The sequence below is a fragment of the Vanessa atalanta genome, chromosome 20 (assembly GCF_905147765.1).
Source record: "Vanessa atalanta chromosome 20, ilVanAtal1.2, whole genome shotgun sequence".
NCBI lineage: Eukaryota > Metazoa > Arthropoda > Insecta > Lepidoptera > Nymphalidae > Vanessa > Vanessa atalanta.
The window spans coordinates 3,008,543-3,032,987 of record NC_061890.1 but is presented as its reverse complement, the minus strand read 5'-3'; the positions used below and the strand labels follow the sequence as shown (position 1 = coordinate 3,032,987).

Sequence of the window (24,445 nt, the reverse complement as noted above, 5' to 3'; positions counted from 1 at the left end):
TCATATTTGAACTAGGAGCCCTTCTTTAACACGGGAATTTTAAAGGTTTACAATTTCATGACGTCGACGATTTCCCAGACCATACATAATAATACTTGAATAGATTGAAACATCTTTGCTTATATCTAATTAAATCTATACAGACGTCAGTCAAAATTAAAAATTTTGTCTAATGTACTGTAGTAAAATGGTAGACCAAGATTGTTTACAAAAATAAAATAAAATAAACATTCCCTATGTTTATTTTATTTACGTATATTGATTTAATTACGTACTTTTTGATGAAATTTTTTTTTTAAATAAGTACGTATATGTTGTGTTAATTAATTCTTCTATTAGTATCTGGCAAGTAAAAAGCTGAAAGGCTTGGCTTGTAGGACTAATTTTTAATTTTTAAATTACATTGTGGTAAAATTGCCGTATTTTAATTTTATAATAAGTTTGTTATTTTTTTTAAATACTCGTTATTGTTCCCAAGTTATTATACTTTAAAAATTTTATATTATTTTATAAAAACTTATCTCTTAAATTATGTATATTATCTTGTCTATGACTAAAGAACTGACAGTTACCAAAAACTGAGATTCAGGGTCAGTAAAACTGAAAATAAAAAAAAGTGATTGACATTTCAGAATTGTTAGCGCTGATAAATTTCATTAGAAATCCTATTTGAATATAAAAAATCGTATCTTATAACTTATTTACTTTTCAACTTATAATTGTGAGTTTATTGTTACCTAATTAAATTATTATTAATATCATTTGTGGAGTTTTCTAATCATAAAACGACTTAAGGCGATACTTTATTTGCGTAAATAAAGCATTACCTTATACCATTAATCGTCTAAAATATAAACGGTACTATTTTGGGATATTTAAAATGATCAGCAAATAAATCAATAATATGTGCAAAAACGAGTGTATTTTATTAATGAATTGTTGTTGTGTGGATTTATAATTAGATTAATCAATACAATCGGAAATAGTTAATATATGTTTTACATAATAAAGTAGTCGAAAAAAAAACATATTCGAATCATGTTTGTTGTCATAAATAAATAAACTGCTCATCATATTTTTGACCAAATGTAAGGTCATCAACGCGATATACCCTGCTTTCTTAAAAAAAAATGTATTGTAAACCATCCTATGTCTACAAGTTTTAAATTATTTGGTATGTAAGTAATTTTTTTCGTTTTTCAGATTTCTACAAACAATAACACTAAATAGGTGTATAAAATGATTTCTATGCAGTTATAATAGATAAATTGCTCAATATAATTGGATATTAGAAGATTTTGGGGACAAGTGTATATAAAAGTTTGATAAATGTGTGAGCGTTATCCAGGATACCTGTTCGGGGGGACTCCGGTCAGCAGTTGGGATAGAAGCTTTAATTCACTAGAAAATGTAAGTTATATATTTTAAAAAAATTATACATAATTTTTGTGCTCAATATATCTTGCTCCTTTTATAAGCAAAAATAAGACAAATAGACCACGGTCCGAACAGTTGAATAATATAATAGACCTTCATTACATTCAAGAAATTTCATTACATTGTATACAAATGTTAAAATAATATTTAAATGTTAAAAACTCTCTGACATACTTGAAATTTGTCAGTACATTAATTTCTGGTATTTTTTTCTGTAAGATTACACTAAAACATCATCGGAGATTATGATTTTAAAAATGATATGTTATGAGTAGAAATTAATTTCAGACATTGGTTATAATAATAACGATTCCTTAATATAATTAATTTATAATTATAACAATAAAAACTATCTATTATAAAATTTTAACAATAAACACTTCAAATTAGTTGATCACTGTATGTTGGTTTTTAACATTTGCGAGTAACAAACAAAATGAGTACTTACATAACAATATAAGAGATTATATATGCTATTAGGAAATCATCACAGATGCATAGACAATTTGCGTTAGAACTAAACCCCACATCCCTATTAATTATTAATGATTGTATTTTTAGATTATATAAATTAGTTTAATAGCTATAGTAATACATAGTACATAACAATTTGTATATTTAAAGTTGCTGTCTGTCACAACATTGTATGGGTAAAATTCATCAAGTTAAAAAGTACATTAATAATGTACCAATTACATACAAGTGCTTGGTGGATAGAATGTGTGGAATTTTATCTACTGTGGGTTCAAATCCCAGTAGTTTTATATGTTTACAATTTAACTTGTCATTGAAAGAAGATATTGTTTGGAATCCTATGCAGTGTGGTGCTTGGTGTAAATCTTCTTCGTAAGTGGAGGGGAGACCTTTTATTAATGTGACATCTTTTCTTTTTATATTTTACATAGAGATGTTCCAAGCCTGTTATAGGTATCTTATTCACCTTGTTTACCCAAAGTTAGTATTAAGTTTTTGAAACTTTAATAACCATAAAGTATTAGGTTTCTGCATTATGAACCCTTCCCAATCAGACCAAAGAAAATTTTTGACCTCAGGAAATGTGCCTCCTTTCACAGTTTTTCTTATCTATGTTAGGATGTTATCACGCCAATTGATAGTTCAACGATGTCATTGATCGACCTCGATATATTGGCGTGACTTTGGCTGATTTATAGATATTCGTAAAAAAATTACAACCTTCTCGAATATGCGTGAAATATATTATGTCAATCAAATTCAATTATATTTTATATATCAATGATTTAGTATATAGCAGGAATTATCGATCGACGTCAAAATCAAAATATATTTTATTTAATTAGATACAAGCACTTTGATTTTTCCCTTCGATTTCACAACGTCATTTTACAGAACCGTATTAAACGTAAAGCTACCGATTCGTAATGTAGATTCTGCCGAGAAGAACCGATTACAGAAACAGAGAAACTCAGTAGTTAAATTTTGTTACATTCTACCCTCGATCGATGTCATCTTTCGATGATCGATCGATTGGTATGGTAATAGCCGCACATTAAGGTCATTGCGTTCCATAATTCTTACATGGTTTTTTGTTAAATTTAAAATCGGTAGGCAGACTGTTAAATGGGCCATTTGGCGGTAAGTGTCACCACCGCTCAAAGACATTGACAATGTAAGAAATATTAATATAACAACCCACCACTTAAATTAAACTTCAGAAACTAAGATGTTATGTCCTGTACCTGTTATTTATTTATGTATTCCATTATAGAATCAGTTCAAAATATTTTTACTTTTTATTTATTTCAGTTAGTATTTATTTAAAAAGAGATTTTATTTAAAAATATTTACATATAAAATCGAGCCTCATAGATTTAATGATCTAGTTGGTTTCTTTTTATACATAGTTCATCGTTTGTTGTTTATTTCGTTAAAACGGTTTTAATTTTTTTTGTCTTATTTTGTTTAATTCGTTTTGCTTGATTTTTTGTTTTTGGAAAAAAAAAAACGTCGAGACAATCTTGCGTAAGTAAAAGCCTTTTTTATTTTAGAACAAAATTACAAAATCCATATTTATAAAAGAGTTTTTTTGTAACTGAAAAAACTACTTAACAAATTCATATAAAACTTCTATCAGAAGATTCAACGCGTCTCAACGATTCGCTTCGTAGTTTCACACGAATTCGGACTATTCACGTGACAAGCGTGAAATTCATGTTCGTATAATGTATTCTAATTATTAAAGTTACGGATTTATAATAACTTATCATGATACGTATAATCTTCTTTACTTAACAGAATAATTCAGTAATGGCAGCCTCGGAATACATTATTAATGAAAGTCGTAACGAATGCATTAGTGAGTTTATAAAGAATAAGCCATTTATATTGGACGGTTGCCAGAGTCTCTTGTCGGCTGTCCGCCCGCAAGAACGTGTAGGCGCGCCATACTTAGAGATGAAATCTGGATAACGATTGTTGTTAAGACATGTACAAATAACATTGTTGTTGTTTTCTTATAAACTTACAAAGAAAATCACTGTATAGAATAAATAAGATAGTATTATATATCGTAAAGATATTTAATCGAAGGGTAACTTTTATGTCTGGTCTTGTTATGTGTCGAATATTTATGCATACTTAAATAAAATAACTTCAATGTGTAAAGTAATCTACTGCCTCTACTGAGAAGGTTTTTAGGACCTTATTCCACCACGCTGCTCCAATGCTGGTCGGTGGTGCTTCAGAACGAATTTTCGAAAAGGCACAAGAGCAATTAAAATCTTTTTGTTAATCTTAGAGTTATAAATGCGATTGTTGGTTGAACGCTTGGATCGATCCAAATTTTATAAAGAAAGTTTATTTTAAGTTCTACTCTCGTTCCATTTTAAGTACTTGAATTTCTTATTTCACATTTATTCGTTACTAGCTAGTAGCCACGATCAGGATTTGCACGATTAGAATAAGAATACATAAAAAAAATATATATTAAAGAACAAACATGGACAGTCTTATTTTTTTGGGGACGCGTCACCAAGCATCTGACCTAAGTTTCATCACAATCGGATTAGCATTTTAGGAACGCGTAGAGGCCAAAAATTCCTCTTATCATTATTTATAATCAACGTAAGAACTATTTGTCTATAAATTAATGCATAGGAAAGGAGGGTATAAAATATTAGTTAAATAAATTAAAGCTACTATGTTCGTCCTAACTTTATCCGGTTGAAATGAGAATTATATTTATTTCCCAAACCTAATAACTCAATACACGCAATTTAATCGAAATCGGTCTTATGGTTTAGAAGACAAGGTATATATTATTTAGTAGTTCACTGTTTATGGCATTACATATTATTTATGATTCTATTTTCTTCGTCAGTATTAGTCTTACTAGGAATACGACAATAATAAGATGTCAGGGTCGAACCTCTTAACTCACGTCGCTAGCCGTCCGAATTAATCATTAAGTTATTAAGATTAAATTATATTTGAAAATGATAATCTTAAATATTTTATTCGTGTACTACAGAAGTACAGACAAACGCACCCACGCACCTGCAAGCCTCCAGTTTTTGCAGATTTCCATTCAAGGTGGAAGTCGGTAAGCTCGTTTACCACCTATGCCATAAAAAATCTTGTGAAAAAAATCTTTAGGAAATCTAAGGTTTAGATAGGGACTTTCTTCATTCAGACAGACGAACGGTGTACGTTAATCTGGAAACTTTGTTTTACAATATGTAGTGATTTTCACAATTTTGATTCCGTCCTAATTTTTCGTGACCTATACGTAACCTACTTTTAGATGTAACGTTGGCGGTTGGACGTGAAATCGTACAATCTCATATTATCCGGGCCTTTTTCTAAGCGATTTGTCAAAATATTTATCTTACAAAAACAAAGATCTTGTCAAGACAAAAGATTTGAATGAAACATTGCTCGTTCAGTTTTTTTTATTTAGACTACTAGTCTAGTCTGCCAAGGCTGCAAGATGGTACGAGCCGGGATATCTGCCCCGGCGACAATTTAAGATTGCACTTATTTATGTATACAATTTTTTTTCTTCTAAAATATCGATAAGTTTTGGAGCATATTCCACGCTGTTTCAATGCGAGTCGATTAATGAAACGAAGGAAAGGTTTCCTCACGATATTTTTACGGGTTTGAACTCGTAATTTTCATTTTCATTTTACGTGCGCCATACTCGATATAAATATAACACATACACATAAAACCAGTTTTTAATCTTGTGTCTGTTTCTAGAAGTCTTTCATGTAATGTCTACTGGCTTGGTAGGGCTTCAATCATTAATCATTCTAGCACCAAACAGCAATACTTTTTAGGTCAGTGATCTGGTTCAGCACAAGCGATCTTAGATAATTGGCGCCCATTGGCGATGTAAGAAATGGTTAATGTTTCTTACGTTCCATCCATATGACCTATTTGGACGTTTGCCTGATTATTGTAACATAAAAAAAAAACAAGGTGTTTGTAATGATATATCAATTGTATATTTTATAATCCATTTAATATAGAACCTGAGTTTCTTATAACATCACGCCCTTTTGTTTTGGTAACAATAGCGATCATTCTATCGGCACTTTCGAGTAGTTTTAGGGGCTCTTGGCAAGCACTCTGGGAATCGAGTGAGTTGCATATAACAGTAAAACATGCTTGTAGGTCACGGCTTCGGTCTAGTTTTTTTTTCTTCAGATGATTATGTTTATGGTTTGTACGTTCGGTATTGACATGTTTGCGGAAATGCGGAATTTGAGAGAATTTTACTTTGTGTTTATATGAGATTTATGGTTTTTGTCTTAGTCTTTTATTTATTGTTACAATATATTCGATACATCGCGCATGTAAGGTTTATTTTGACTATGTTTTCAAATAAGGAATGTAGCGTGTGACATTTTTCAAATAAAATACATTTATGTATTATGATTACCTCCGTGGTCGAGTAGTGTGTACACCGATTTTCATGGGTACGCCACTCCGAAGTCTTGGGTTCGATTCCCGGCCGAGTCGATGTAGAAAAAAGTTCATTAATTTTCTATGTTGTCTTGGGTCTGGGTGTATCGTCGTTACTTCTGATTTTCCATAACACAAGTGCTTTAGCTACTTACATTGGGATCAGAGTAATGGGACATTTTTTTAGTATATTTTATTATAAGGCCAATGAAACTTATTTTGTATTAATAATTACCCTCTCGCAATTTATTTTCTTAGACACTTTTTCAGACACTAATGTTTGAGAATCTAAATCTATGTCATTATATATTCACATTTTAGATGTTGCCATATTAAAAACAAATATTGGTGGTATATTAAATATGTGTGTTAATATAGTTTTAAATCATAATAATTACTGTGTCTTTTTGATTCAGTGTGATTATTATAACATTGAAAAAAAGGCACTTGGCAGTCTGTTACGGGCGGCCGTCTGCCCGACGCCATTGTGTGGGGAGGGCATTAGCTGGCATTGGTTTTCCGCCACCATGTTGGTTGTTATAAATTTTGGTAATACACACGGATGCGAATAACACCTTCCAATACATAATTGGCTTAACGGCAACTACGGGTTGAGAGGGGATAATATTCTTCCATATTGTCTAATGCACACAAAACACCGCACAAGCTAAGGGATAGGAGGGACTTAATGTCAAAACGATCCGATAGTCCCGCAGTTTTGCGCAGAAGTCGGCTGGGACAAGGGTTATTGGTATCTAAGAATTCCGCATAAGTTTCCAATTGGTAAAAATTTGGTAGTTATGCTCTTGTCACCTAGGAATTAATGACTAATAAAAAATATATTGTCCTTTTATGTTATTAATAAATCATGAGCAACCAGCAGTCATTATTTAACCGCGGAGAACAAAACTAATTGTTGCTGGGGTATCATATGAAACCTTAAAAGGCACACGTATTGGCCATTATCTTCTTAATGATACTCAATTTAACAGAAAAAACATTTTATCATATTATTACGCTCGAGACAAAATTTTCCTTATTCGTTTATATAATATAACTAAGAATAATTTATAAAAAAACAATAAGATGGCGTTTTTTTGTGGTTGCAGCAAATCCAACAGCAATATAGAGGTCGAGTCGGCGGTGGTGTCCGGTGTTGGGGCAGCATGTCTGAAGGAGGTGGTATATCCTCCGCTGGGGGTGACACGGCCAAGACGAACCTAATCGTCAACTACCTACCACAGACGATGACAGAGAAGGACCTCTACGCCATGTTTATGACCATCGGACCGATTGAAAGCTGTCGTGTTATGAAGGATTTTAAGGTTATTATGAAATTCTTAAGTTATTGGATATTATGTATCCCTAATTTTATGAGCTCTCTAACTTTATCCTTTATAGTTCATTATAGTCTTAGGTGCAGAAATATATATTTATCGCATAATGACAAGTAAAAGTTAGATGTGCTTGCTCGTTTTCGAAGACGCATTTTTCGGTTACGTGTTTTCAACCAGTGTTAGATCTTGATTTTGATTGACCAAAATCTCAAGTAACAAAAGACAAATTTTGGTAAATTTTTTCTAATATACCGTTTATTTACTTTCCTATTTCAACGTAAGGTATTTGTCTTGTGTTGAGTCCGAGGATACAGTTAGATGGAAAAAGCTTTCCTCGACTTGACAATTCATTTATATAAAAAAATCTAAACGATAAGCTTAAAAACTATTTGAACACTAGAAATGATATAATAATATGGGATCTTTAATCGGATTTATGTAACCGCTGATTACGATTTCGTGACTTCATTTGGTATTTTTTTAGCCACGGCCACTATTGAGGTAATTTTTTTATCTAATAATACAATATGTTTTAACTTCCAGACTGGTTATAGTTACGGCTTTGGATTTGTTAATTTCACGAGAGAAGAGGACGCCGCGAGAGCAATAGATACGTTCAACGGTTACCAGCTCAGGAATAAACGGTTAAAGGTTATTGTGATATCTGTTCATTAAAAAATAATTATTTTTAGTACAGTTGAACCTCGATTATCCGAACTAATTGGGACCGAGACTGGTTCGGATAATCAAAATGGGGTACTTTCGGACAAGATCAAACGAAAACAACACCTTTTCACATAAAAAGAGACGGCAGTCTTTTAAAATTTGACATATATATTAAAATATTCATATAAAACGTTGCCATAAAAAACACCAAAAGTGTCAAATGCTATTTTTATATATATATTTTTTTAAGTCGTCAATTCTGATTTGACGAACGGCTGCAACGCGACAACGTTCGGATAAACGAGGTTCTACTGTGTATTATTTATTAGCATTGTTTCTACTTTTTTTTAAATACAATTTCGAGACGCGCAAGCATATTACTGTTACAAGATAGCTTGTTTAAAATTAACGAAAAAAAATATTTTATTCGTGGGAGACAGTTATTGAGGTTTTTAATGTAATTTTAGTAGGTCGCTTGGAAACAGCCTGGGCTGACCTAAATCTGCTCTAACCTATCGTAATATCAAAGTTCTGTACCAAATGTGAATTCGGATTAAAAGGAAATAATTTTATAGTCCATTCCACGAATCGAACTCCAAGGAAACAAATACTCGCACCTCATTGGTCGATGCGCGGCTAGAGATAAGTAAATTGTGAGCGATCAAAGCGATTTGGCCAATGAAGACACGGCCACATACATTACCCAATGAGCGCACAAGGGTCGTTTTCTATGGGAGCTCGTTTCGTCGAATGAAGTATGTATAGTATAATCGAAACAAAATTTGTATATTTCAAGGTTTCCTACGCTCGTCCTTCAGGTGAAGATATAAAAGACACAAATCTATACGTAACGAATCTCCCTCGTGCTATAACCGAGGAACAGCTGGAGACGATATTCGGCAAGTACGGAAGGATAGTGCAGAAACACATTCTAAGGGACAAAAGTAATGGCACGCCGAGAGGTGTCGCTTTTGTAAGGTTCGTACAACCAGCTCAGTGGATAGAATATTGAATTTAATCATTGATGTGTTGCACATTAGTTACTTGGCGGTAGGTCTTTGTCCAAGCTCGTCGGTGTAGGTATCACTCTCGTTATACTACTATTATTTAGTATTTAGTAAATATTATTGTTGTGTTGAGGTTGAAGGATGAGTGAGCAGTTTAAGTACAGGCACAATGTACATAACATCTTAGTTCCCGAAGTTGGTGGCGTATTGGCTATGTAAGGAAATGATAATGTTTCTCACGGCGCAATGACCACTTGAGCCGAGATGGCTCAGTTAGAACGCGTACATCTTAACCGATGATTTCGGGTTCAAACCCAGGCAGGCACCTCTGAATTTTCATGTGCTTAATTTGTGTTCATAATTCATCTCGTGCTCGGCGGTGAAGGAAAACATTAGGATAGCTGCACGTAAAAAAATCGGTTGTGGTCTCATTCTGAAGAAAGCCAGCCAAAGATGTGCAGAAAAATAAATATAATTCTTGATTGCAATTTACTAAATTGTTACAATTTAACAAAGAACTAAGAGACTAAGAACTTTAGAAAACGGAAAATAGTTACTGGCCGCTTAGGGAGAGGTGTTACGGCTGTATAAAAAAAATGTAAAACGGCAACATTAAAGTAAATTGATATCGCAAAACTCCAATTCTAAAAGAACTAATGTTACTATTTGACATTAAAAGTTTCATTTAAATAATGTTTCATAATTTTGGCGCAGAATGTAGTTGAGTGACTCGCAGTTTACAATGAAATGAAATTAAAAAAAAATCTCTTGAATAACCGCGAAGTTTACCGGGCGACCAACTAGTGTTAATCTAACACATTAATAGTTGAAGAAATTATTCAGACGATTGACCAAAGTCAATTTAGTGATAGTATTAAGTATTAAAAATATGAATTAGACACACTAAATGATTAGGGATGAAAATTAAAAAACATTTTTTAAAATAAATTTACTTTTAAAATGGGGGCAAAATTACCTTTGAATCTTGGCTGACCTAGGTTTATGGAAGATAGCCGTTGCTCTACACAGAATGTCACCTTATCATGCTCCCCAAATATTGCCGTATCAGGCCCTGGCCTACTCCTACTACCTATTCCTACTGGAATCCGTCCATGTGTCTGGAAGTGTCCATTCGTCAAAAAATCGACACTCTTTTTGTCCTTTTTTTGTCTTCGCTTAGCTACAATCAGACTAAGTTGAACCCGTTAGCCTAGAAGATGCTTATTCCCTTCTATCCGGTATGATTTAATTTCCCCGGGAAACACAAATACTGCATGGTTTAGGCAATTACACATCAAGGCGTACTAAGCCTTTCATCAGCCAGTTGTATCTATCGTCTAGTGCAACATACTGCGTTCCCTAATAAATGGTTGCTTTCTTCTCAGGTTCGACAAGCGGGAAGAAGCCCAAGAAGCAATAGCGGCACTAAATAACGTTATACCAGAAGGTGGTACGGAACCACTGAGTGTCAAGGTTAGTGATTAAAATATCGATCCTTAATTTTTCTCTTACTTATTTCTTGTGATGACTTGAATGTTGACTGTTAATTTTATTGGTGATGAGCGAATTGATGATTGATGAAATTAAATTAATCGATTCAGTTAAATAATCGATATGAAAGCTAAATTAAGATGTTTTGATTAAATTGATATTTGATATATTTATTCGAAGTTTCTCATTGCCGCTGTTACAAAAAAAAATAACACTATTTCAGTAACTTTATCCTTTATGTTCTGTTTTCTAATTTATATTATATACAAATAATATATCATGTCAAATGTAATTCACAAACGCCATTTAAAAACATCCATTTACATTTTTCAATACATCATATGTATTTATTCATGTATGTATGTAAATTATTGACCTAAACACTTTGAAAGCATTTGACCAATTTCCAAGCATTATCCTGGCATTCTAACTATAGCAATCTTTTTCCAGAATTGAGGGGGGGTTTCTAGTGGGAACTGTCACAATACCAATTCCCAGTAGTTCCCTCATTCTGTCTGTTAGAGTAGTTTTCGACCATGTCCATCGTACTCAAATGTAAATTAGGATTCAGAGATACCGATCTATCCTTCTTTCTATCATTTGAACTTCTCTGTGCATGCAACCAATTGGCTGTTTGGGGTTGGGACTTGGTCTAAATTAGACGGGAAGCGTGGGGACTGTGTACGGAGCGCGTCGGAGACTACTCAGCGACACTACGGTGCGCTAGATAATTATATAATTACGTTTGAACCACTTGCCTAATTTATGATTGAAATTTGACACTCGAAGACAAAAACTAGGTTTAATTAAAAAAATATTGACCTCATTTTTCTTTTACATTTTAACATTAACAGCCTGCAAATTTCTCACTGCTGGGCTAAGGCCTTCTCATGCTTTGAGGAGAAGGTTTTGGAGCATATTCCACCACGCTGCTCCAATGCGGGTTGGTGGAATACACATGTGGCAGAATTTCACACACATGCAGGTTTCCTCACGATGATTTCCTTCACCGCCGAGCACGAGATGAATTATGAACACAAATTAAGCACATGAAAATTCAGTGGTGCCTGCCTGGGTTTGAACCCGAAATCATCGGTTAAGATGCACGCGTTCTAACCAAATATCTAATCTAAATAACTAAAAAAAGTTATATTATTTATAGCACAAACTATTTGACAAACGGAAATGTAAGTAACAATTACCTTCCATGACTGTATTTTATTGTTCGTTAAAAAGCATGGTCGATAATTTACATAAATAAAAAATGAATATTATTCGGAATGCTGGGCCGGTTGAATGAAGTCCATGACAAATTTTATATATATTTATCACAGATATAATCGTTTTATGATTATATTTCAAGCACATCCGATGTTATTTGTTTTGGAAATTTGAATATTATTTCTAATATGTAAATTAATAAGTTAGTAATAACGATAGAATTAATATTAAAAAAAAAAAACTATGTAATGGAAATTTACAGAATCATTATTCTTTTCCAGGTGGCGGAAGAGCACGGTAAACAAAAAGCTGCTTATTATGCTGGATGGGCGGCGGGCTTTCATCACAACCGAGGTGAGGCCGTTAAAGGTACAAAGTTAAAATAGTGTAGACTGAATTTTTCGTTTTTTTTTTTTTGTGTAAACGCTAACTATAAACACAAATGAGTTATTATTGGGTTTTGTAAATATCGTAATTTTGAAAAACTCACGTACACTAGTGGTTAAAGCTTAACATACGCCAATGAATTAGATGTAAAATTCCTGATCCAGTGATTGTGTATATTATAATTCTGAACGTACACCGCACTCGTGCACGTAATGTGTGTACGCACGCACACGTGTTAACGCGCAAACCAAACATTTCACGCTGCTCGGACTCAGTGCCGCACGCGACGCCGCAGCGGCACCACAGCCTCGACCAGCTGGACATGCTGCACCGACACGACCTGTTCCTGCAGCAGAACAGGTACCGGCGCGAGTACCACCAGCAGCACCAGCCCGCCTACATGGCGCACCACCGTCCGTTTTGAAAAGGGCTGTACTGTAAGAAGTTTCGCCTGACCGACTCCCGGATTTAGGCGTTGGACGATCAGTGCTAGTGCTAGTGATGTGCGTTGTGGGGGACTCTTTTATATCTGTAGGTTTATTATATTCTGTTGTAGTGACGTTTAGTTTTCAGTCGACTATTAGGATAGTATAATTTGGACAGGTTTGAATACTGCTGGGTATGTGATGAATGTTTATTGTTTATGGATGCGCTTGGAAATGTATCTCTGCTGGTTAATAAATATTAAATAATTGTCAAGTCAAACTGCATGCATATTCGATATTATTTTATTACTTCAATGATTGATGATGGTCGATCTTTTTTAAATTAAATTTGCAAAAAATTTCCTTAAATAACCAATTTTTATTGGTCGTGTGAAGACTCCTGTGTCTTCCTCTCGGTAAAGTTATCAGTTCAGCGCAAGACTCTTTTTAAATACAAACTATTGCTGATAGTTAGTATCTTTGACTAGTTATTGGTCTTTTCTTGATACTGTGTAATAACCAGAAACTTGTTTGGTCGGACTTATACTCTCCTTGTGGTTTTCCAACCGTGCCTTCGAGATCACATTTATTGATTAACAGTTAATCTAAAAAAAATGTATATTAAAATGTAAACATACCAGTAGTACGTGTTCCAAGTGAATTCAAAGAAGTCGTTTTTAAAAATTAGTTTAGAATTTGTCGAAGGTCTCGTTTCATTGTTTCATAGACGCTAGTGTAAGTGACAATATAATTATATAGTAAAGTTTCCTCCACAACGAAATATATGTATAAATTAAAAATTTATTTGCGTTTAGATTCCCGACTCCATTGTTATGATCCTAAGCTTTTTATGTAACTGACGTTTATTAAATTAGGGTTACCAGTAATATTAAAAGTAAATGTCAACTAGGTTTTTTTTTTTTTATTAAACCTAATTTTATGGAATTGATACAATAAACAATATATTGATATAAAAATGTTATAAATTAAAAAAATGTGATTCTTAGATAGAATTAATTCAAGATAAGTAGTATTTATTTTTTAATGATATAATTATTATTGTTTATTAAGTGTATTTATAGAAAATACATTAATATTATAATTGTATTAATGTAATTTAATCGATTAAAATTTTATTAACTTCAGATTTTAAAAAGTAAAAAAAAAAAGTTTTTTTTTTGTCCGATTATGTATTAGATTTCAGGTGTATGAAGGTCGATCAAGCAGTATTAAACTATAAATAAGTTTATATAATAATCGTAATAATATTTTTTATTTCGTTATATACATATATGTATGAAGATAATTCAGATTATGTATGAGTATATATATTTTTAAAGTAGATTTATTAATATTATTAAAGCGTTAGCAAATTAGTTTAAAAATATATTAGATTACTTTGACGTTAGTTGTGCGTTTGTCAATTTATTTCATATATATGTATGTGTATATATAAGATACCAACGGCCGTAATGAAAATAACTAAAACTGAATACTGAAACGTTAATTATAGAAATTATAATAGGTTATATATATAAGTACATATTATACAATATAATCCATAGACAATATATATTTTTTTTATATTCAAATTCGGCCGATGGTATTAATATATAATGGCTTGAACCGTGATGTGCTCAATAAATAATAGTCTATTTAACAGAACATGAAGTTTATTTTTGTTACAATTGATTGCACGCTTTGTTCTTTAAAATATAGTGTGATTATTTACTATATATTTTCAATGTTAGTAATGTCATAAAATAATGCCGATACTTTTCTTTCATCTGTATAATTGACTTTTATTGTCTGTAATAGGTATATTTAAATAAATATGTAATTTATGTAGTATATTTTCGAATAAACAATTTATTACTGTTGATGAAAATTAATAAAAAATAAAAGTAGATATCTCTTATGAAAGTAACTTAAAGATTTATCCTCGATGTGATTGAATTGTTATATTAGTCTAAAGGGACTCCTTGGAAGGTATACTTGACTATATCTAGACTTGAGAATGTCTGATGAATCCTGATGATCATGATCATTTCTGACCACTTTTTGCAAGTTTCAGTGGAATAGCATTTGTATTTTTGCGTACCATTTTGAGGCTTGAATAGCCAGTGCATTTACATAAGGGATTTAACAACTGTGACTCCGCATTCGACGGTACATTGACGGTGTAAGAAATGCTTTATATTTCTTACGGTTTCATAGGCAGAATATACATTTCATTTGCCTGTCTAATAATTCTAGTATATGTGTTAAAAACTTCGAAGGAGTTGCCCTTTGTCAATTTATTAATTTATTATAATGAACTAATGTCATAAGTTACGTTCTACTTTACAAATACAAATGTTCGAAGACTCGAGCGGTGAACGATGTTATTAATTTTTTCAGTGGTATTAATATAATTTTAAAAAAAGAACACAGATGTTTATTAGTTTTTTTTTTAAATTTCGAATTTATTCTCTTTGGTTGTTAAAATCGAAATAGAAGTTATCTGAAACACATACTTAAACTATATAGATTAACTAAAGGAAAATAAACATGCATATATTATAGTATATACAGATGATAAAAAGATTCCATAGATAATAATTTTAGTATCTGTATTGATTGTTCTGGAAATTTCTATATTTTTACCGTGAGTGTAAACATAAGCGTAGATATTGTGTGAGCGAGAGGTGAATATATATTATTCCATTTTCGAATGTATTGCGTTCAATCGTTCTCATCGACTCGAGTTATACATTGACAATATAAAACGGTGATTCGAATGTTCTAGTTAATTCGGAGTCTATTAGTGTTTATGAATGACTTGTTCGTGTATCTTCCATACTTGTGATGGGTGTCAGATGTATCGGTACTTTTATTAATCACCTCAGACCTGTTGTCTGTACGTTTGGTGTATCTCTTAGTTGAGCTTAGTAATAGTTTTTGGTGACTCCTTAGTGGGATGGATATCCAGATACCTTAACTGGTCTTGATGATATTTGGCCGGCTTGTTTATGATAGGGTCATCTTTATTACGGTATGGTGTTTTAAGATTGTAGTCCTTTGAATCTTTTCGGTTTTCTATATACTCTATCAGTATTCCCGCTTTTGGTGGACAAAAAGTTTTAAATACTGGCGTCCTAAGACGGATTGTTATTGATGATGATTAACTTACGCAAATTTCTAGAAATTTCTTTAAAATGTCGATGATTGTACTAATAATTAGTATGTTTAATTTGTATTAGACAAGACATTATTATTATTCCTCTGACACTCAACACAATCTGTTATATCTTCATAATTAGTTATTTAAATTAAAAGTTTTAATATACTAACTAAAAAAACGAAGTAGATGTGTACTTATGATGGTTCAGTGTGAAATGTTTTGATGTATATATATTTTTTTTGTTATTCAAATATGAACTCTATTCGTATGCCGTCAAAAATCAAAACGTTTCATCACTAAACACGGATTGTAGGTATAGTATGCTAGATATAGTTTACGGAAGTGATTTGTGCCTAATAATGCGTATTTTCTAAGCGTAAACTGTCGATGCTCATTGTTAAAGATTTTCTTAATTTTATATCGTGCAATATACGATGAATTTGTTTGGTACATCACTAGTGTTTTATTATAATTGATAAACAATTGAACGAAATATTATAGAATATTAAATATATTATAGAAATGTAAGTAGGATGAATTGGATTATTATAAACAAAAACAACAACAAATTCATTGTATATATGCTATTGGAAAGTACTAATTATTCTATCGAATTAATAATTATATAGATAGTTTCTCAAATTACGTTATATTCATAAATAATCGATGGACGAGAGGTCTTCTCTATGAGTCAACTTCCGTCTGAAAAGTATGAATGATTGCGATACACATTTTACTTAAAAGAATTTCTAGTCTGTATATTAAAATGGGATGTCATTATAATATAAAAATATTTGACGACCTCCGTGGTCGAGTAGTGTGTACACCGGTTTTCGTGGGTACCCCACCCCGAGGTTTCGGGTCGATGTAGAAAAAGTTCATTAGTCTTCTATATTGTCTCGGGTCTGGGTGTTTGTGGTACCGTCGTTACTTCTGATTTCCATAACACAAGTGCTTTAGCTACTTACATTGGGATCAGAGTAATGTATGTGGTTGTCCTATATTTTATTTTTAAAATAACGCCTTTTGGTTGTAATTGGTTTGAAGATGAATATTGTTGTAATGTAGAATTGAAAACACTTAAAACGATTTCGTATTTTTTTTCCTTAGCACATTTATAGTACGTTAGTCCAAAAAACAATCGATACATACAGGACATTATGAATTGACTCAAAGTGAAGACTGCGTTCTAATTGTTAGATACGGAGGAAAATTCTTGAGGTCTTTGTGTGGTAATAAAACGAAAAGGTATATAACTTTGTTCCGATGACAGGAGGAGTAAAGTTAAACAAACCTTAGATTCTTATAGACCATGCGAATAGCTAATAGCCTAATCATTATGCACTAAAAACAGTTATGGTTTAATATGTCTTTAACTTTTTTTGTCCGTGTGTCATTTTGCCGTTGGTCCTACATGCGTTTACAGCGTCACCGGGGGGCCAGTATTAGACTGAGCCTTGAAGATTGATCCCTCTCGGGCTCCGAGTGACGTTCGTCCTTTGGGTGTCTCCTATGAGATGGCACCTCGGCTCAGAACGTAGTCGGTGGGTTGGGTGGGGTACTCTTCTGTTCGTAGCACTGATTGATGATTGACGTCACCGATTGACCGCCTTCGTGACGTCATTAGATATCTTTAGTTATAATACATCACTATTGATTATACTTATGACTGCTTTAATTTTGCTTTCAATAACAATTTCTTCGACATTCAAAACGTCAAATTTTGAGATATACCACAGATTATATAGATATCGGCTAGATGTTACGTCAGCTGGTCATCACTTTGGAGTTCTTGTTTGCTACTCTTGTATAGCCTTCTGGCGTACTTTAATCATCAAATATCGTATGTACTCAGAGAAATTAACTACTTTTTTCTCATGTGCAATGTACCTAACAAGTTCAAGGTCAAAATTGTTTGTTTTACTTGACTCCTCATGGCATTTAAATCGGCTATAGTCTAATCATTGTTACAGCTTTATAAACAATTTCTACTTAGCTTTAGATATATTATTGGCCTCTTATAGTAGAAACTCGCGTTTTATATATGTATGTAAGTTTTTAAAATGTTTAGCAATTTATTTTTTTTATTTTTTTTGTAATCAGGAATGTCTTCGTTTGCGTGATTGATTATATTGAAGTGTAACATCATTCTCGTTCGTGCAATCGTGGTAATTGTTCGACGTAAATAACCGTGGGGGGGGGGGGGGGTGGTTAGATTTGACTAATGATCGCACACGGTGCTAGAGTTGGTCAGTTGGTTACCAACATATTTTCCATCATACATTACGTTTACATTAGCAGCCTGTTAATTTCCCACTGCTGGGCTAAGGCCTTTTCTCCCTTTGAGGAGAAGGTTAGGATCATATTCCACCACGCTGAGCCCATGCGGGTTGGCGGAATACACATGTGGCAGAATTTCGTTGAAATTAGACACATGCAGGTTTCCTCAGGTTGTTTTCCTTCACTGAGATGAATTATAAACACAAATTAAGCACATGAAAATTCAGTGGTGCCTGCCTGGGTTTGAACCCGAAATCATCGGTTAAGATGTACGCGTTCTAACCACTGGGCCATCTCGGCTCACATATTTTCCGAGGGGATATAATGTTGCTTATTACCAAGGCGTTTGATGTGATGTCTGATGTTATACATCATATGCGACTACTGCTAGGCTCGATCATTTTTTGAAATGTATTTAGTTATATTGTTATAAAATTATTTTGCTGACTGTATTTAATTTCATTGTAGTATTGCCATACGATAAAATTATTCAAACTTTATACCAAACTTACGTGGTTGGTTTTCTACAATTATTAAAAGTATTCGAACAAGAAGAGAAATTTAACTTCGAATCTGAATTATTATTGATATTTTGTATTCGTCTACTTTTAATTCTTGGGAAATAAAACTTAAACTAATCTATAGGGTAAGGATAGTAACGGTCAATATTTAAGTTTTTTTTTAATAATCTTAGAACGGATTCGTCTATTCTTTAAATATTAAAATATTTTGTCTTTGAAATATAAGGAGTTTGAATTAAAATAGATTAACTATCAAAGATGTGACGTTTTAAAGAGAAAATCTATCATTTTTTAAACACATCGTTGAACCGATATTTTATAAATAAGTGCATCAGAAATATTTTTATGCTATAAGATGTAATAATATTTATATTGATTTTATTTATCGATAAATTGCTCACGTAGTAAACTGGGTAAGACAGGTTTTTCTTTATATACTGGAAATAAATCTATGATTTCGTGATTTTTGTTTCTGTTAGTAAATTTTTGCTATAGTAATCACTGAGGGCAACCCTTGTTGATGTGGCAGATTGACAGACAGATTGCCATGTCGCATCCAATACAATTTTTACATATATAAACATGAATTATGACACCGTAAAATTAATGTAAAATTAAGAGCGAGAGAGTCTCTTAGCTAGTTCTGTCTCTCTCTCGCACACAGTACGTAATAAAACGAGGTTTAAACGGTTCTTTGAATGTTAATGTATTTTAATTATCAACACGTTCTATATTATTAATATTAAAATTAAACAAATGCTATTTTTTTAAATATTATTTTTTTATTATAAAATCTTTCAACCTCGATACAAAATATTTTTTTAGACGTTTAATATCTTTATTTTCAGATATATGTTCTTAATTTAAAAATTCTTATGAATAATCTTAACGAAATAATTTTAAGTTAATTCTACCATTATAATATTTATTGTAAATTGATCCTCTTAGCGTCATTTGAACAGATCTTGTTATGTAGAAAATGTGTTTTACATTGGTGTGTAAGTAGATGACCAAAATCTTTGTATTTAATATATTTAAAATTTTTACCTTTTAATAAAAATTATTCGAAATTTTTAGACGTTACGATTGTTCCGAATCGATTTCGCTTGTAGTCACTAATACTTTTGAATGATCATTATGATATTTTCAATGTTATTTTGCATAACATTTTATATGTTCGTAGGTCATATTAAACATTATAAAAAAATAAACCAACACTCGTTTTTTATTGATAATTGTTATGTAAGAATTGTCGTCGATGGAAACAGAATGTACAGGTATTCTTCCAAATTTTTGGCCAAACGGTAGACTTGTAAAAATAAATAATATTATTAAATCTCCGCCTGTTTCATTATAGAAACCCGATTTTAGTTGAAAACGTTAATGTTTCGTACGTTACGTAAATTATTCGATATTTTAATATCAATCTTTTACGTGCTTTAAGGTGACTTTGCATGGAGCTGCGGGAACTGTATGATGCCGGAATCGTGGGATGGTTTCTCCACGCCACCTTTATCGGGAAGCCACCCAAATACACCCAGAAACGGATGCAGGCCAGGCGCCTGCGCGAACCAAAGGATGGGCTATCCCCAAAATCATCCCGGAAAACCCGCTCCGAGATCAGGTCGAGGTAGGAATCTCCCATGGGGTCAAGGCTTTGGTGGGGACGAGAGATATAAAGTACAGCGGTGTAGAAACGGCACTGCGCCATATTGGTAGGATATATTGAATACGTTTGTATGTGTGCGATATGATCTCATGCTGTAAATAGTCATTTTGAGGAGATCGAAGTGATAAGAAGTGATATTTCTAAGTGCGTATGATATTTAATTTCCTTAAATAACTGTGGAAGAAAATTATACTAACCTTGAAGGTCAAAAGGTCAGACATTTAAGGCTATAAACGTGTTTATTAACTGACAAAAGATGTAACGATTGCGTGTGTACGACTTTGAATCGTAATGCCTTATGTCCTAAGTCTATATTTTAATTAAAAGACTAAATATAATTTTGACACTCACATTAGTTAAAACATTGAGGCTTAAAGGCTTGAATAGATGAGAGGGTTTCTATAAATCCGTACTATCGTCTGAATGATTGGGAACGACTGGTGACCTTGAAACACTGAGGTCTTGGTATAAATTTCCTAAAATTACTTATACAATAATTATTATGAATGTAGTAAATAAAGTAACCTAACTCGTTTGTAAGGTCAGGGTTTAAAAGGCTTTTAAACTTTGTTAATACATAGTAAATATTCTATAAATCAATGATTTTCTCGTGAATTAGAATTTTTATTGTTCGCTGTTGGTCATATAGTCTGTTTCATTTATAGGAGTAGTACACACAAATATCTCTTAGTTTTGTCTTCTATGCGATCTACCAATACATATATGTCATATTAGATCCGATCTGCTGTATTTATATACATCAGTAGTACGCACTACAAACAGTTCTCGATATATCTTTATTTATAATACAAAACTATTCAACTAACTACTTATATAAAGTTTAATTTTAAATCCAAAGTTCCGATAACAACTTCAAAGATTCAAATCGCCATTTTTTGACCAATGATAAGATCGAGTTAATGTTAAATATGTGTTTACTTCTCCTGGGATTGGAATAGGCTATAGTTAGCTAAATACGTTTAAACCATTGTAATATCAATGGATATACTTCAGTGGTCTTCAACCGACTACAACGGAGCTAAAGAGTATTGTATCGGTGTTTGTCTATGTGTGGAATGTATGACAATATTCTGACATGCTTGTGGTATATAAAGTAACTATACTTGTTATCTTTGCTTGAAGATATCGAGTCGATTCGTATTATTATTATTAGTGTTTTAATAGCAGATTTTGGTAAATGTGTCACACAGACCGACGTGTAATATTTGAACCATATTATATGTAGACTCAGTGAAGCAGCTTGGTGGAATGGATCTTCTGAGGAGCTCCAAGTATGCCCCGAATATTTTTGTTAATGGAATATAATTCTCCAGCGTTAAGAGATATGCGTTTAATGCTATATAAACGATAATTGTATCTACTAGAAATGTCAGTCTTCATTCTTAAATATTTGTGATTCAAACACATTTATCACTAAGTTTATATTTTGTAATGAGTCATGCTCGGCGGTGAAAGAAACAAAAAAAAACTTAAAATCGGATATTTTTTACACCAAACCGCAATAAAGCGTTTATGTAATTTTCAATTTTCCTATGAGAAGTGGATTTTACACAGCAGTGTTATATGTACTGGTGGTATCCACTTCATAGTAGATTTTAAGAGACCGTTTTTTATCTTCTGTATAATTACTTTTTGTGCAAATTCTAGGGGTTTTTTTAGCTCAAGAGCACATTGTGCTATAACGTTATACCACCTTAAATTATACAGTCTATCTTGGTAGCGATCTAATGGCAACTATGATATACAAATTGTCTATGGTAATGTACAAATTGTCTATGGTAAAAATATTTTGTAAGCATAAAAAAGCGAGCGAGTCTTCCAGTAGTCGTATATGACATGTAACATTTGACATCTCACCTTGGTTATTAGGAACACTAACGTTATATCCTCTAGGAAAATGGGTCGGGTAGGTCTGACGGTCAGCTTAGTACCGCACGTGCTCATTGGTCAAATCAAATATCCCCCCCTTCCTGTTACACACTTCCGTCCCTTTTCAGAAATTAATCCAAAGATTGCAGGAAAGCAAGAGAATTATAGATTTTACACATAAATTAAACCGGCGGCGTGTGTCCTTGTTGTCGCCCGCGGCTTTGCTCGCATTTTATTGTCGTCAGTGTTAGGCATAAAAAAATAGCCTATGTTCTTGGGGTTCAAGCTTGCTTCATACAAAATTTCATCAAAATCGGTTCAGCGTTTTGGCTGTGAAAGAACAACAGACAGACCGACAAAGTTACTTTCGCATTTTTAATATTAGTATAGATTATAGAAGAAAGAATTATAGACTTATAATATAAAATGTATTTTTACTAATGACAAGTATGATGTTTATGGCAGTAATCCGTCTTACATTTTCGTTATCTTTTAAAATTGAGAAAAAAAAAATTAAATTGTCGATTTATAAAATAAATTTAACAACACTCTTTTAAAAAAGTTTAAGAAAACCTAATACTTAATATAGGTAGGCTTTCAGTAATGAATATAAGATTCTTAACAATTTTTATTCCTTCTTAAACTGGTTTATATAGGGAGACATTTCCCAAAGTCTGTTATAAGTCTACGACGGTATATTTAATGAGTTGGAATAAGAAACGCTGTGATTACCATTGACATTTGCGGGGGTTTCCCGTTAAAATAATCCTATTATATCTTTAGTTAAATGTTTTTTAACGTGTAACATCTCAGCTATCGATATGTCGCAGCTTTTGGTGGGATTTAACAAAATGAGATGTGTGTAGCAAGTTGGAAAAAAGGGGTTTCATCGATTTGCTATAATTAAGCTATATTGACATATTATTAGTGTTATTGTGAATTATTTGGCAATATCTGAGTGCTTTTTATCAGAATGTAACCAACAATAATTTATATATTTTGTTGGTAACACAAATGTGACCGATTTGCCTTTTAATTTTTTCTCTTAATGGATTTCTCTGCATTTTTGTCGTAAAGGTTTAATTAAGTTTTGTCCTTATTTAAATGTTTTCTTTGTTGGTTTAAAGATATATATTTTTTTTGTCCATAGAATGTATGATTTAGTTTAATGTATTTATATTTTTTTGTCTCTCTCTACTTGATGTAGATAAAAATGTAAAGATTTTTATTACTCGTTTTTGATGGGTAAGTCTGTTTGTAAAATATAGAAAAAAAAAACAATAAAATGTTGGTTTTATTAAAATAATGATTTAATATCATGTTTTTTATTGGTTAGAATTTTTGTAAATTTGCTCATACTACCAATTCCCTTTAAACGTAACAACTTCTATATACATGACTATATATATGGAACTGTTTTTGCTAGTCAGTTCTCCGGTCGTATCTAAGTGCCATCGGACATCGAGAGTGTGGGGTTTGAGAGTGCTCTTGCACAAGAGTCAAGGGTCGACTGAAAACGAATGTCGTAACCGAATTCGTCAGGACGATATCCACGAAAAACCTAGATGGCCCAGTGATTTCGGGTTCAAACCCAGGCAGCCACCACTAAATTTTCATGTACTTAATTTGTGTTTATAATTCATCTCGTGCTCGGCGGTGAAGGAAAACAACATGAGGAAACCTGCATGCGTCTAATTTCAACGAAATTCTGCCACATATTATATATAGTATATTCCACCAACCCGGATTGGTGCAGCGTGGTGGACCTTCTCCTCAAAGGGAGAGGAAGCTTTAGCTCAGCAGCGGGAAATTAACAGGCTGCTGATGTAATGTAATGTAATGTATGTAAAGGTTTGCTGATACTAAGGTTCGAAGCAAAAAGTTAACAATCAATAAAACCAGTCTAATCGTCTGTGTAAGACTGTCTTAATAATATCTCACAATTGTCAAAAAAAAAAATGATTGTGTTTATTTTCGCTTCTGAACAGGTTATAAAAAAAAGGA

At 32.4% G+C, this 24,445-nt stretch overlaps 1 protein-coding gene across 4 annotated transcripts; it reads left to right on the top strand.

The window, feature by feature from the left end:
• Positions 1–582: 582 nt before the first annotated feature.
• LOC125072075 (sex-lethal homolog) lies at positions 583–23,311 on the top strand. 4 transcript variants are annotated; one of them, XM_047682581.1, is made up of 8 exons: positions 583–721; positions 1,204–1,410; positions 7,494–7,709; positions 8,265–8,372; positions 9,184–9,365; positions 10,780–10,867; positions 12,388–12,460; positions 20,327–23,311. In XM_047682581.1, the coding sequence occupies exons 2-8, from the start codon at positions 1,330–1,332 to the stop codon at positions 20,599–20,601; spliced, it is 1,023 nt and encodes a 340-aa protein (XP_047538537.1). In that variant the 5' UTR covers positions 583–721; positions 1,204–1,329; the 3' UTR covers positions 20,602–23,311. The 4 variants fall into 4 exon arrangements, with proteins under 4 accessions (XP_047538537.1, XP_047538535.1, XP_047538538.1 ...); XM_047682579.1 differs by having other exon boundaries at positions 12,388–12,475; XM_047682582.1 differs by lacking the exon at positions 20,327–23,311 and adding an exon at positions 12,769–13,818.
• The last annotated feature ends 1,134 nt before the right edge of the window (positions 23,312–24,445 follow it).